A 15,511-nucleotide genomic window follows, 5' to 3' on the forward strand; every position below is an offset into this window, starting at 1 on the left:
TAGATTTGTAAATTCTGCAGCGAAACTTTTGAGTGCCGCTCTGGCCCTCTACTCGGAGAGCCGTCGAAATCGAAACTACGTGGCGTCAGCAGTGGCTGCCATTAAATATTTTCGATACCAAAAGGAAAAATCGAAGCAACGAATTTCAAAATGAATAGGAAAAGAATGCGGAGACAATAAAAGGAATCGCCGCAGTGACTCAAAGTCGAAACGGACATCCCGTAAATTGGTTTATTCTGGGGCCAGTCAATAATAAAATCGTTCACTGAGATTTCGCTATTTCTTCAACTCGGGACTGCGAATGAGCAACTTCCGGTGTGCTCGTCGGCTGCATAATTTATCGGTCGTAAGTTGTTTTCTTGACATTTTTTCCTATGTGATGAATCACAAAGAACAAATGTTTGATTAAGTCTTGTGATAATGTTAATGAGGTTGCATTTTATCTATGTCAAACGTCGGAATCTTGTTAAATTGTGTTGATTGCGCTGATGCAGCATTTGAAATTAGCGATTTCTGTGTCCATCCCTTCACTTCAGACTGAACTGAAGTTCAGTGTCACAGGGCTTGTGTCAATCCGTGTCATTATCAGTTTCACAAGTATCACGACTGAAACACGAAAACAAAACCGCCAAGTGTCGTCAATCGAGAACTATGTTTGTTGAACACGTAATACGGAATAATCAATCGATTTTAGGGAATTTCTGAACCTTTTCCCCCCAAGGGTTTACATAGATGTCACTGTTCTTTGAATGTTAGTCGGTGAATCAGTGCTGAGTGTGCATTCCGATGATGAAGTTACTTTAAGGTGCAGGCTTGTACAATAAAACGGGCTAACAGAAGAAAACACACCCAGAGAATTTTGACGAGTAGACCACTGCTTGTAAATCTAGTGTACACATATGTATGGATACATGAAAGTTGCTTTTTAAAGAGCTCTACATTCTCTCAAAATGAGTTTGATATTTGCAGCAGAGTTCGACTGCACAAAGGGAGTAAGCCTCCTAAATAAACTATAGCAACAGCTGCACAGCACTTTTACTTCTGTTATCTCATAAAGGACGGATCGTTGTGTGACTGTGAGTTGTGTCGATTAAGACAGTAATTGAACTTGTCTTGATTACACTAACAGTTTTAACACGCTTGAAAAAATTATATACATTTCTTGTGAAACCACCCTTTGTAGACTCACGTTGAAGTTGTATTCTTTATGTATAGGATCAACAGAAATCTAAAAGGATTCCTTTTTCTTTGTACTTGCATAAGTTGTTGCCGGTTGAAACTGATAGAGTGTTCACGTACATTCTTCAGATCAGGTTGAAACTGATTAAATTTATTATGATGGTTCAAAATTGATGCATGTTCAAGGCACAACTCTCTTATTTACTAGGCTAATCACAGAGTCCCTTCTTAGTAGCACTGACAAAGTAAAGGCATTAAATTGACACCTAGTAGCACACGCACAGCAGTAGTTCTCAGGCCTCAGTTTTCTGTCACTGATGCATACTTTTCTCTGACCCCTGGCTGGTTAACTGCAAGATTATTCTGTTGCCAGGACGTTGGGACCTATGCATATTTTCAATCCAGGTCCAACCAGCCTCTTGTCCTCTCCTCTGGGATTCTTCTTTTTTTCCCCATTATGGATAGAAATCAAAATTTTCTTGCGCACAAAATTGACGCGAGAAATAATTTGGAGGTGTGCATTGTAGAGAGCAAAAAGTAAGAGGGAAAACTATTCTAAACATGAACATTGTTTTTAAGATCCTATGACTCACAGAGAGAGAAATGTTTAGTTTCATTGCATAGTGTGTGTATCATGTATTTGTGGGTGTGTCACTGTGGATTTGTGTGTGTGTGTGTGTGCGTTATGATTGTGTCAGAACATTCCGTCCATACAGTGATGATTCATTTTATGATGAAACACTGTGTGTACAGACACATCCTGGGAAGTGTTGGGAAATTTCATGCTGTGTAAAGGTTGGAGCTGGGTGCAGTGCATTGTATTTGTTCTGTTTCAAAGTCAAACAAAATACTGTTCCTTTTTCAGGGCCTGATCCCAGTCTACTCTGACTCTTAATAAGGAAAACCGGAACAGTTTAGCACGGAAAAGCTGCAGGACAACACGTCAGTATACCAGTCAGATCTGTCAGCATGGCAGAAACTCCAACCTCACCTGAGCGGCCAAAAGGTAGGTTTACAGGCATTGCCTCAGCTGCATGAATTTGTTTTTGCTGTGTATTTCTTATTTTGTGTGTGTGTGGTGTTTGTTTATTTTGTTCTTTTTGTGTGTGCAAGACTTCATTCCAACCTGAACAGTGCGCAACTGAATACATGTGAATGTGAAACTGTAACAGTAATGTGTGCCGTGGAACTCCCAACTCCTTTAATAAAAGTCACTGACACTGTTAACATTCCAAGAAATCAAGTCTTCAAATTAGTGGCGATAAATTTGCAAAAGTTATGACAAGAAAAAATGTGGGAGAACCAAGTCTTATATTGAGGAGTATTGTTTTTTTTTACTGTACAGTACTTGTATGGTCTTCATTTTAAATGCCAGTATAAATGCCGCTTTCGTCATAAATTCTAATATAGGGGTACTTGCCGTTACCTTTTCCCTTGGGACCAGCCGAAAGTGTGCCTACATTGCAGGTAGCCTTTCATGGCATGTATATTTTGGTAAAGATGATAAGCAAAGGGAAAAAAAAGGTTCCCTTTACAGCCCTACACTGTGGAGGGAAAATTTATGACCAAGGATAAATTTCCAAACTGAGAATATCAACCACACTTACAGAAATGAATGTACATGGGTGGCTTTGGGGTAAGCAGTGTTCTCACAGCACTTTTAGTTTTACATGCATGGACTGTAAAGTGTCAGTGACAAAATGTGCTATGTATTTGCATAGAGGAAATGTTTGTCATCGCAATGTACAGCGACAAAATGATTGGTTTGCTTTTTTATGTTACATTCATAAAGTATCAAACAAATAGAATGCTTCTGTTTTATGTTCAACTGACATGCATATTATCCTGGGACATACTCTGTGTTCTAGCTATCTGAACTGAATGGACAATTTACAATTTGAATAAACTGAAAATGCATCTTAGAAGTTCTAATACTAGTAGGTAGTTGCTTGTCTCAAAGTAATTGACATTTGTGTATAGACTGTGGTACAAAATGAGGAAAAACAAAGTGAAAACCAAGCTTGCAACGGAAAATGAAGCATAAAAAGCAACAAAAACAAAAATGTATGATTTAAGAAAACGCACAAAAAAACCACCATTTCAATAAATAAAGAAATATGTAGAATACAAAAAGAATACATAAATAAAAGAAGAAAAAGAAGAAGAACAAACACAACAAAACATTTTTTTCAAGAGGTCACTTTTGCAAGTGCAGTGCCCAAACGAATAGAACCAGGAAAGCTCTGATAATTGAAAAACAGATAATTAGTTACCTGTGATGCTGGGGGAAGAAATCATCCCTGCTAAACCTGCTTGTCTGACTTACTGTCACTCTTTGTACACTGGTGAAAACACTGGTCGCTGCATGCAAGGTTTGTTATCACAACAAACAAGGCACTGCCTTCATTGTTGATTGCATGTCAATAAAATGCTTGCTTGGTAGGTTGAAAAGGTTACAATTTGAATTTCCGGCCCAGCAAAAATCCAGTACAGTACCGTTTAGGAAGCAGTGTCAGTTTTACCGTTAGATCTGTCATTGGGGTTGGGGGCATAAAACACTTAGAGTGAGGGGGGGGGGGGGGGGGATGATGCAGCGAAAGAGAGAGACAGAATCATTATTACATGGTAATTATGTATTTGAAATGTGGTCTAATTAACTGGTTTCTTTGTGTAAAACTGTCCTTGTTAATACATATAGTGGCAAGGTTCCCCCTTGTTTTGAGATATTTCATAATGTATCCTTAGTACCACTACCAGTAGCCTATAGGTACTGGTATGTTTCTACAAATAATTGTTTTAAATCTGAAACATGAGAAATCCTAATGCTGGTACTACATGTAGATGGAATTTGGATGTTGTTGCCATGAGTTTACAACAACACAAACACAAACCATGCAATGTTGATTTTTTAAACCAAAAGATTTCTTCAAAAAATGTGTCAATGTCTGGGCAAGTTTTTATTGTACTGACACAGGTGTTGCAGGTGTGGCCAGAAGCAGAACAATTAGTTTTCACTTCACTATTCATGGCATGGGAGGAAACTCACTCCCATTCAATCCAATTAGAAAGGTTGCCTCCCTTAGATCGCTTGCTTCATTCGGTACTAGAGCTATACATGTGTCGCCAGTGAGGCGATCCGAGAAGTTTCTGCTGGGTTTTCGCGTTTACTTTTTGTCTTGAGTGCTACATTTTAGCTCTTGGGTTGTTAAAAAGAAAAAAAAAATCTGTTGGTATTGGATATATATTGATCTTTTGGTTGTTTTCCTTTCAAATTCATCACAGATGTATTCAAGAATTTTGTTCTGTTTATTCTGTTAGGCCTATATCTTTGTGTGAGGGCATCTACAAGTCTATAGTTTTCATTTGTACGATATATGATATTTTATTACCATGTTCTTGAAAACCGATGATACGACAAGATAAAAATCTCTGGATTTGGTCCCTCGAAGCAGTTTCTCCTTTACACCTAATATCCAAACACAGAAGTGTTACGTTTATTACAGTAGATCACACATGCACACAAACATCAAACATCCACCTTTCCCACTTTTTCTTTGCAATTTTTATTATTTTTTAAATGTCTTCTTTTATTACACCTATATCATAAACACTGCTTACAAAAATATAATTCAATCAACTTTTATATATCAAAATTCCTTCTCAAACTTTTTCTTTGCTGTTCAGTCAGTGCATCCACATTTTGTCCTTGCAGTTTTTCCTCCGCGGTCAGTCATTGTCTTCCCTAGGTTGCTCGCTAAATCCACAACAAGGTTGGGTCCCCCTACCTAATGTAGCTAACTGGACAGAGAGACAGGTGCAAACGGTCACTCTCCCACAACCCATACAAACCCGACCGAGTTATTTTTAGAATTCGTCTATTGTTTCATCCAAGCAGTTTCTCCTTTACACCTAATATTCACACACAGAAGTGTCACCTTCAGTACAGCACGTCACCCACATAAACAAACATCCACCTTTCCAACTTTTTCTTTGCTGTTCAGTCAGTGCATCCACACTTTGTCCTCGCCGTTTTTCCTCCTCGGTCAGTTATTGTCTACCCCAGGTTGCTCGCTAAATCCACAACAAGGTTTGCTCCCCCTACCTAATCTTGTTAGCTGGACAGAGAGACAGGATCGAGGTCCTGGCTACCCGCAGACGGTCACTCCTTTCGCCTGCATTAACTCTTGCCCTCTGTGTATCGATCTTGCGCTCTTTGATGGGATGTCGAGATCGTGTGCTGCCGCCTTAAGCAGTTCTTCTGCTGGCTGGAGAGCCGGGCAGATAGTTTATGTATGTGGTTTTGGTTGTTGTATTGGTTTTAGAGGGGTGTGGTGTGGTGGTGGCGTTGGGTGCTGGTGGACGGATTGGATTGTCTGTTGGTGGAATCTCAGTGAATCTGTGTTTGAATATTTGCCTTCTCGTTTGTTTGTGGGTGTTGGGAAGAGAGCTTTGTGTGTGTGTGTGTGTGTGTCTCTCCTCCCTCTCTGTCTCTCTCTTTCCCCTTCTCTCTCTCTATCCCCCTCTCTCTCTCTATCCCCCCTCTCTCTCTATCCCCTCTCTCTCTCTCTCCCCCCCCCCCTCTCTCTATCTATCTCTCTCGTGCTGGTAGACATGCATGTGATTTCTTAGTTTTGTTGCTTCTGGTATTGTATCGATTTGTGTATCACCATGGATTTCCTGTCTATTCTATGATTTCTCTTGTAGACTCATATTGCGTCTGATTGTTCCAACCTGTATTCTTGCTGCCTTTGTCTTTCTTTGTTCGCATGCTCTTATTCTGTCTATAGGCCTGTGCAGTGATAGCCTGTGATTAACTGTAGGGATTTCTTCAGTACAGATGTGATTTGTGTCACCTTTGCCACGATAAAGTCTTGTCTTTCTTTGTCTTTTGCAAAGGATTTTTTTGCATCTCTCCGACGCACTTAATATTTTACTGTCACACTTAATCACAATTTAAATCGGGCAAAACCAATTCTCTTCTTAAGCTTGTGAAATATAACCTGTCTCTGTCTCTCCCTCTCTCTCTCTCTCTCTCTCTCTCTCTCCCCCCCCCCCCTCGCTCTTCCCCCTTTCTCTCTCTCCTCTCTCTCTCTCTATCTCTCACTCTGTCTCTCTCCCACCCCCCCCCCACCCCTTCTCTCTCTCTCTCTCTCTCTCTCTCTCTCTCTCTCTCTCTCTCTCTCTCTCTCTCTCTCCGGGCTGATTTGCAGCTGCTGCTAAATTGAATAGCAAGATTGATGGTCCATGGATATAAATCACTTGAAAATGCTTCGCACTTTGCTTAATGAAACCGGCCTTTCAGAGGAAGAGGTTGCGATGAGGGCGCTGCTCTGAGAGAAGTCACTTATTTGAATTCCAAAACAGATAGATTGCCACTTTGTTTCAACCCCCAAAAAAAGAAATGATAATGTATTAAATGTTTAATTGAAAACACAACACAGAACAGTCACACATCTTTGGCTTACAATTCTGAAATAAAACAGTAGCATAATACCACTACAGACACATTCGGAACCGGCAATGAAAGGGTAAACAAATGAATTACAAATGTGTTAGCTTATCTTCTAATGCTGGTTGTTGGTACTCAGAGAAACTATTGTTGTCTTTTCAATAAATTGTCCAGGAGGTACCCTTACTTATGATATGCGTACACTCATAATGCAAGAGTAGAATCTTTGCAACTTACATTTCAGTTTCTCAGATCACATCATGGCAAAATATGAGGATAGAGTAGTTCATCCGTCTTTGGTGTTATTGTGACAGCTCCAAGCGGAAACAGTTCAAAATATAAAAAAGCCCACGCAGATTTTTTTAGGATTTTTTTTAGAAGAAGTTTATGGCATTGGTCTTCCAGTTCCACTGAAAACGTATCCTTTGGGTTGAAATGTAGTCATTTTAATCAGATCAGATTACAATAGCGTTCTCTTAGATGTTAAGCTTCTCTCGTGCCTATTGTTTTAACACAAATAAATAAATAAAAATGGAGTGTAAAAAATACAGAAAAACAAGAAAAAAGTGGCAACGGTAAAAGGTTTGAACAAAATTTTAAAGGAGGTTTGTTTGTTGGAAAATTGATGCAGGAACCGGTAGTGATAATAACCACAAACAGTCAAAAAGAAAATGAGATAATTGGTCGGTCTACTGCGTTTGTTTCTCATCGCTTAATATTTACCCTTACCCGCAACACATGCACACAGACATTATTGTACCCCCCCTCACACAGACACACACACACACACACACACAAACACACATCTCCCCTTTAGCCATATTCACTACTTTTCCGCCTGAAGAAACTTACTTTTGAAATGCTGGGAAAAGATAACTGTTTTAGATGCCATTGAAATGAGCAGGAAACGTTGTTAGTAAAACTGGGTGCTGTGTGTGTGTGTGTGTGTGTGTGGGGGGGGGGGGGGGTATTTACGAGTAAGGTGGATGGAAGAAGAGGGGGTGGGGAGTGATGATTGCATCAGTGAGATCGATAGCAGACACCATTCGATCGTCTAGAATTCAGTGAAGTCAGTTCCACTGCAAGAGCCATTGCCTGTCTGACAAAACAATCGGTGAGTCTGAAAGTGTTTTGTATACTGACTCCTACAACGCAATAGGAATCATGAGAATCACAATACCGGGTGGCAACCTCTTAATTGGCTTCACGTTTATTCTGTTCATTTATTTACTCTGTTATGTCCTTCCCACTGAGATGAAGGATGTAAGCACCAGCACAAGTTGAAGGTGATTGGGTCCTGCAGTGTCAGAATATGGGCCTACTTCTTTGTGATGACCTCACCACCGGAATTCCAAGACTTCTTGAATATTTCAGTTAGTGCACGCCCTTCTTTACGACCTTTTTAAAAACATACTTACCTAAAAAATAAAAAATATAGGGCAATCAGAGTAACCTTTGTTTCCTCCCCTGACACCCATGAGGTGGCAGCGTCTCGACCTATAGATCGGAGGATCTCACAGGGCAAAGCAGTTGACCCCACCTATCTCCTGACTTTGACTATCACAAGGGCTGAGGTGCACGAACCAAAAGTGGGTCCCACCCAAATGGGAGAGTACAAACTGCGGGTTCTGATTCGTTGAAATCACAACATTTCACAATTTCAACCAATCCAACACTGCGGGTGGCTCCCTTTTGGGTGGTAACTTTCTCGTGCATCTCGGTCCTGGTCAAGCTGAAGGGCAACAGCATTGGCCCTTCTCCCGCCATTCTCTGTCACTACCAGCGTATCTTTCTACGCCAGATTGTATGGGTTTTTTTTAGAGCAAAAACTTACCGTTTTGACTTACTTCAAGTATCAGAGTCTCAAGTAAAAGATAAGTAGCAACTTGCTCTCTCTTCTACGGCTACTCCCCCCCCCCCCCCCCCCCATCAATACTTATTTCTTTTCGCATCCGTCATTCTCCACCACCAGATCTTGAGGTACAAGAAGTATCATCCTTGTCCCATTGGAGGATCAACGGCGCGTACGGTGACAGAAAGGAGCTTTTGCCCGCTCTCCCTGACAGTTTTGCAATCGCAGGGTGTTGGCAGCGCTGCTGTCTCTCGGTCACAAGATCGCGAGATTTTTAGAGTATGATAAGAAGTTTACCCCCCTGCCCCTGGGTCAAGCACCACGGCCCCTCGCGCGTAGAGGGAAAACAGGCGACAGCCAGCGAAAGGGAAGAGGTATGCCCACTCTGTATGTGAGACTACTTTCTCGGTCACCAGATCATGAGATCCTTGGCGGATTCTTGACCCTTGTCCCTGGCTGAAGCACCAGCCCCTCTCGCGTACAGGGGAAACAAGCGACAGCAGCACAGACGGCGAAAGGAAGGAGGTATGCCCGCTGTGTCTGCAAGACTGCTGTCTCGGCGACCAGATCATAAGATCCTTGGCAGAGGCCGAGAAGTTTACCCCTTGTCCCTGGCTGAAGCACCAGCCCCTATCGCGTAGAGGGGAAGCAAGCGACAGCAGCACAGACAGGTTCCTCCCGAATTGACCAAACAGTGAAGGGAGAGAGGGCGACATCTTCCACTTGTTACCTCTTCTGATTGCTTTCCTCTCCCCCCCCCCCCCCTCTCACCCTCTGGGTCCTCTCCTGGGCCATCGATTGGAGAAAGCTGGCCAGCAAGTGTTTACCTCAAGTGTACAGCATTTATTAAACCGCCACACGCTCCGCGAAAACGATAGCAGTAAAGCGGAGCGGTCCTGACCCTTATTCACCGACGCCCCTCGTCGTTTTGGAGGGAAAATTGCGTAGCCTGATTGCGGTTGACATTGTACGGTCGATAGCGTCATACTCCTGTGTGTGGTATGGTGAGGTGTGGGTTTGTATTTTATGTGTGTCGTTTCCTTGGCGTGATAACCTTGTTTTGGGCCACTTTCGTTGACGATGAATTTGTCTGAAAAAGCTGAGTTTAGGGATAACAAGTTTTGGGCCACTTTCGTTGACGATGAATTTGTCTGAAAAAGCTGAGTTCAGGGATACAAAATGTAATGGATACAGGGAGAAAATTGCACGGTTTGACTCCGAACTCGTTTGACATTTTTGAAAACATGGGGAATTGGGACGGATTAAGGTCGAGAGAAGGAGGCACAAAGGAAAAGCGTGGGAGTGTGCCAGGGGGGTCGTATGAGTCATCGTAATCTTCCTAAAAGCTATCACGGCAAACTAACCAGATTAGGCGGTGGTTAAATCCCGTCGCTCTGGGAGAGAGCAATAGGACGGCTTCACCCATTGATACTGCACACAACTGTGGAAATGTAAATAGTGTTTCTATTCCAGATGAGCGGTTGCAGATTCAGTTTTGTGTTTAAGGACCCCAGCGTTTGGCACAGTAACATAAAGCTTGATAATACCAACGAATAAAACAGATGCCATTATTACCGTATTGCGGAGTTTGCCAGCGACAAAGTAGCATCACGACGACTAAATATCTCCAAAACAAGTGACTTTGAAAGGAAATACATGTAGTTGGGCATTATGGACGAGTAATCTCTCTATTCCACCCATACATTCGTACACTGTTTGGACTCGGAAATCAGGATTTTCTAAAACCTGAAAGTATTGGGGCACCTCGGCTAGTCTGGCTCTGCTGCTATCTTGCCTTTCAAAACCAGTCGTTTCCCCGTTCGAAAACTATTACGATATACGCAGAACCACAAACTCGACAAGCTGGAACTCGGGCCTATCAGTCAAGAAGGAAGATGACCTTTGGGTGCCCGGTTTGATCCCATCCAGCGGCCATAGCCGGCGGGTCCATCAAGTCCGTTTTGCCGCCTCATTGACCCCCTCACCAACACTCATTGCCTCGCTATTCACGCCCCTAGTTTACGTCCACTTCTAGTCCTAGGGCAAAGCCTCCTCCTCCTCCTTCTCCTCCTCCTCCTCCTCCTCCCATTCCTACTCCTTTTTGACTAGGCCGACTTCTTCTCTGATGACGTCGTGTGGATGAATTCAGTGCGGCTCCTAACAAATTTCTACCTCTGGGTCGACCCCTTTCTCCGGTGCTGTCTGGTGTGAACATTCAGGGGAGCTCCTGACAAATTTGCACCTCCGGCCGTGAAGAGAATCCGCGAGCTTCCCTGATAAACTGGATTTGCTCTGCACCCAGGTTTCTTATGCTGTCCCTTCATTTTCGCTTGGGTATCAGACTTTCGGATTCTTGAGCTGCTTGCTTTGCTATCCAAAGACCTGTTCTGTTGGGATGCTTTGCTTGAAGCAGTCTGATAGTCATCCTGGCTATTTCTCGTCTTTGTTCTCAACATAATGCTTGATAGCATTTTAACATATTTTGCAAAATACAAAATTGTAGCTTCTGCCATTCAGATACAAGAAACTGAAGATTTGTCATCGTTAACTGTTTGCCTCATTACAATGTGAAGATTATTATTTTATTTAAATATTATTATTGGAGACTAGGTTTCTACAACGAGCGCTGGCTTTGAAATGTAGTACTGGTACTGAGCATAAGTAACAAAGTATGGCATGCAAGGGTCTTCAAGGCGGTAGCTCTGAACAATGCTGCATTAGAAGGGTAACATCTTGCTCTCACATTCGTCCTTGTCACTCGATTTTGGCTTTGACTCAGATTAGGTCCTGCAGACTGTTTCTCGGGCTGAAGTGTTTAATGGGTCTTTGATCGCTAACCTCATTTGACTGCTTTTGTTCATCGATCTTCGCGTGACATCAGACAAGGTCATTCAGTCTTCTTTGGAACTCAGACGTAGCTCATATGTTCTTTTTTTCTCACCTCAATAGGGCTTCTGCTTGTCTGATGTGATTTTTCTGGGAATTACACTTTCATCAGCGACGACGAAGAGTTCTATTTGTGATCTGTTTTGAAGGAAGACTGTGTCCCCGAACCGAAAAATGAAAAGTCTGCTGCAGTAGTCAAAGTGTGTGTGTGTGTGTGTGTGTGTGTGTGTGTCACTGTGTGTGTGTGTGTGTGTCACTGTGTGTGTGTGTGTGTGTGTGTGTCTCTCTCGCTCACTCTCTCTCTCTCTCTCTCTCTCTCTCTCTCTCTCTCTCTCTCTCTCTCTCTCTCTCTCTCTCTCTCTCTCTCTCTCTCTCTCTCAGAGCCTGTGTTGTTGAGTGCTCGCAGACACGGGCATGCGGCTGTTGAGGTTTTAACTGTGATTCATTAAACTCATGTGTGTGCCTGGGTCAAGAGCATCATTTGTATGCTTCGACATCGATCACTCGGAAGCCGGCACCTCCCGAAGAAAGGCCGCCACTACATCACCTCACACCTTTTTCTTCTCATCAGTTCTGCTTTCACTTTCTCAGAATGTTGGGGAGGTCCGGGGGGGGGGGGGGGGGGGAGGGGGTAGGAAGGGGAGGGGAGGGGTGTATCTGTGTTCCCCCAGTCTTGCTGCTCCTTCAGCCTTTATGGAGGGGTTGGGGGAGGAGAGCTGGGAGAGTAATGTATGTATTATATATGTAGCCTCAGTTCTGCTTTTACCTTTTCAGAAATTGAGGGGGTGTCTCGGGGTGAGGGGGAAGGATTGGGGTGTTTGTGTGTTACCCCGGTCTTGCTGTCTCTCCAGCCTTTGGGGGGAGAAGGGAGCTGGTAGAGGGGTGAAAGTATGTCGCCTCAACCTAGCTGTCCCTTCGGTCTTTATGGAGGGGGGTGGGGGTGGGAGGAGCCGACTGGGGGAGGGGTGTAGGTATGTAGCCTCAGTTCTGCTGTCCCCTTTAGCCTTTGTAATCAAACGAAGTGGCAAGCAGCGACGGCATTCTGTATTCCGCGGACACCCGGGTCTGATTTCATTACTGGCAATTACGGGGTGCAAGTCAATGAAATTTGTCCCAGCTTCGATTTTGTTGTTGCTCAGAGAGGCCGACTGAGGACAGGCAGAGAGTCAGACAAATATGGAGGGAGAAAGAGAGAGGGGGAGAGAGATAGTGGAGAAGGTAAGAGAGAGACAGACAGACAGACATACCGAGATGGGGGAGAGAGAGATGGAGGGAGAGAGAGACGGAGAAAGAGAGAGACAGAGAGACAGAGCGAGACACAGAGAGAGACAGACAGTCAGAGATGGGGGAGGAAGGGAGAGAGAGAGAGAGAGAGGGAGAGAGAGAGAGAGAGAGAGAGAGAGAGAGAGAGAGAGAGAGAGAGAGAGAGCACCATCCATTGCGACTTTCTTTGTGTATTGGTGCATTAAGGGCATCTCGACACCCTAACTGTGTGTGTCCTACTAAACAAAGAGCGTCTCTCGGGATTCTCAATTTGGTTGAAAATAAAACATGGCGTAATCTCTAGAGACACAACACTCTGGAAGAAATCAAGAAATCACGGTCACATTTCAGTATTTGAAGTATTTCCCTCCTTGTGCTTCGACAGACGACCATACAAGTCACGTTCTCGAGATACTGAGGTTTTTGATTTGAACGCGCCAATGTCGCCCTGCCATGGCCGACCTCTCTCTGATGAGCATCCGGTCCGCTACACGGGTCCGCGGTCTCTCTGTGGATTAGTGTTTGTTGAAAAGAAGGGAGGCTGTTTCTTGGTAGTCTCAGGTCGCTTATTGGATGACGGGGACGCGATGGTCGCCGAGTCATGGCTACAGGAAACGAAGAGGGCAGACGGACACCTTGGGATGATATTGCGAAGATAGTTTCTGCCCCAGTCGTCTTCGTCTTAATGAGTAAACAATGACTCCTGCTGCTCTACTTCCCGCAGCCGGCATAGTATGTGACGCCTCCGCCTGATGTTCTTCGTGTTCGATTTTACCTTGTTATGCTAGTTTTCACTGCTGAATCTTGTCTTTTCTGCATCCCTCCCCCTTCCTCCTCCCTCAGTCTCTACACTTACTAACATCGTTCGATCACTGTGTACGAAACGCTTGTGTTTTGTGTCCAACCCAAAAAGACCCAATGAAATGCACTATTAAGCAAGACCTCGACCATGTTGCTCAATGCTGACACTGTGAAGCGTTGGGTTTGGAGTCGTTCTGTTTCCCCTCATGGATTCTGGCTTTGTTTTGTGTTTCAAAACAGCAATTCTGCTGACTGACTGACCAATTGGGAGGGGGGGGGGGAGTTGTGGGCAATATCGTACATAGAGGTGTCAACTATGCCCATCGACTTCTGCTTTCTTTTGGTGGGGCTGCAGAGACATACTGTCAGGGGGAAATCAGAGACACTCGGCGTCAGTTGATGGATGGTTTTGGCCTCGAATCCGCCCATACTTTACGCGAGAGGTTTTTAGCTTCTTCTGGCTTGTGTTCCGCTCGGACCGTAAGTCTGTCAGTGCTCTTAGTGGAGGATGTTGTGGAAGCTCTGTCCTTTCCTGCAAATAAATTGTTGTTTGCAATCTGTACGGCTGGTGTGTTTCCTGGGGTCTTTTCCTCTTTTTTTTTTCATTTCAGTCTTTTTGTCTTTTCCCGTCTCTGTTAATTTTGTCTCCTCTTTTTTGTGTTTGCATGTTTTGTTTTTAATATGGAGCCTGTCTGAGTTTTCCATTCTTGAATAAGCTTGCCGTCAGCACTGTATTATTATACACATTTTTACGGGTCTTGCATTGATCAGACGAACAGCATCATTTGTTCCTTTGTACCGTTAAATACCTCCATAGCACATGACTTTGTTTTCTTTTTTGAAACCAGTCGAGTGAGAATCTGTTCGACCTGGGGTTTCTGGCATACTGACCATAAGTAAATGATCAATTACTGTGAAGTCTGAGATGGCACACCTTCGGTTTGAAAGGGCCGACAGATCACCAGAGGACAGACTTGCCCAAGATTGCCTCATACCTCCAGACGAGGAAGCTGTCGTACAGGTTTCTTTTGTTGACGCTTCGGTCTTGAGAACTACCGACCCAATAAGAGAACCAGGTCACCGTATTTCGGGATGAATTATAGAGGTTACGTGGAAAACGACCGAATACTTAGTACAGAATCGAGACACAGATGACGTCAATATTCTCGTCTGAGATTGCTGCATGGCGTCCCGTTTGGTGACACAACTTCGTTCTCTGAGAACTGTTTTATGAAGGGAAGAATGGATGTTAGAGTTAGACTGTTAGCCTGTGGCGAGACGAGTGATGGCATCTTTGACTTGACTCCGTATTGAGTATTCGGTTGTTCGCAACCTCCATAAATTGTATTATTCACACACAAAAACGCGGAAATCTGGGTATCTTTTTGGGTCGCCTGTTTCCCAAGACCCAAGCGTCAACAAAAGATTCAGTTTATTTCCTGTCAGGAGGTGTATAAGAGGGATAGTTTTGGGCACCATGGTTCCGTACTATTACGTCGTTATCCCCGCAACCTCTATAATCACGTCCAAGGGGCGAGGTCTTTGTGCAGCACTCTGGCATCCTGATGAGTCCAGGGCCGCTCCGTGACTCCTACTGATCCTCACAACTCAGACTTCATTTGACGGGCTTGGTTGCAGTGGACCAAAGTTTTGATGGGGTTCGAGGTGCCTTTGATGGTTGTACAATGGCAAGAGGCTCTGTCAGACTATCTGCGAGAAGTCCGTGCAGTGGTAGTTTTCTTATATTCCAGACTTTCAGTGAATATTCTGTGGTTTGTTCAGAAAGGGTAAAAGGAAGATTGGGAGGGGGGGGGGGGAAGAAGAGAGAGATAGACAGACAGACAGACACTGAGACGGGCAGATAGACACTGACACAGGCAGATAGACAGACAGACAGTTTTAAGAAGTGTTTGATTTAAATCTAGCGATGGATTAGTCAGATTACTGGACATTGTATCGTTAACCGTTCCACTGACAATCAAATGCTTACATTTCGAGATGAATCAATGCATCCAACTGACTATATGGAACAGATTTTTTGGTAAGGAACCGTATGTTTTATTGTTTTTGGAAGCTCTTCT

At 43.7% G+C, this 15,511-nt stretch overlaps 1 protein-coding gene across 3 annotated transcripts in view; it reads left to right on the forward strand.

The window, feature by feature from the left end:
• Positions 1–299: 299 nt before the first annotated feature.
• LOC138968809 (protein Fe65 homolog) overlaps positions 300–15,511 on the forward strand; it is a 270,704-nt gene continuing 255,492 nt past the window's right edge. For all 3 annotated transcript variants that reach the window (XM_070341455.1, XM_070341457.1, XM_070341456.1), the window contains exons 1-2: positions 300–346; positions 2,045–2,185. In XM_070341455.1, coding sequence (XP_070197556.1) covers positions 2,149–2,185 — 37 coding nt within the window. In that variant the 5' untranslated portion in view covers positions 300–346; positions 2,045–2,148. The remainder of the gene's footprint in view (positions 347–2,044; positions 2,186–15,511) is intronic.

Source organism: Littorina saxatilis, linkage group LG6 (genome assembly GCF_037325665.1).
Source record: "Littorina saxatilis isolate snail1 linkage group LG6, US_GU_Lsax_2.0, whole genome shotgun sequence".
NCBI classification, from domain to species: domain Eukaryota; kingdom Metazoa; phylum Mollusca; class Gastropoda; order Littorinimorpha; family Littorinidae; genus Littorina; species Littorina saxatilis.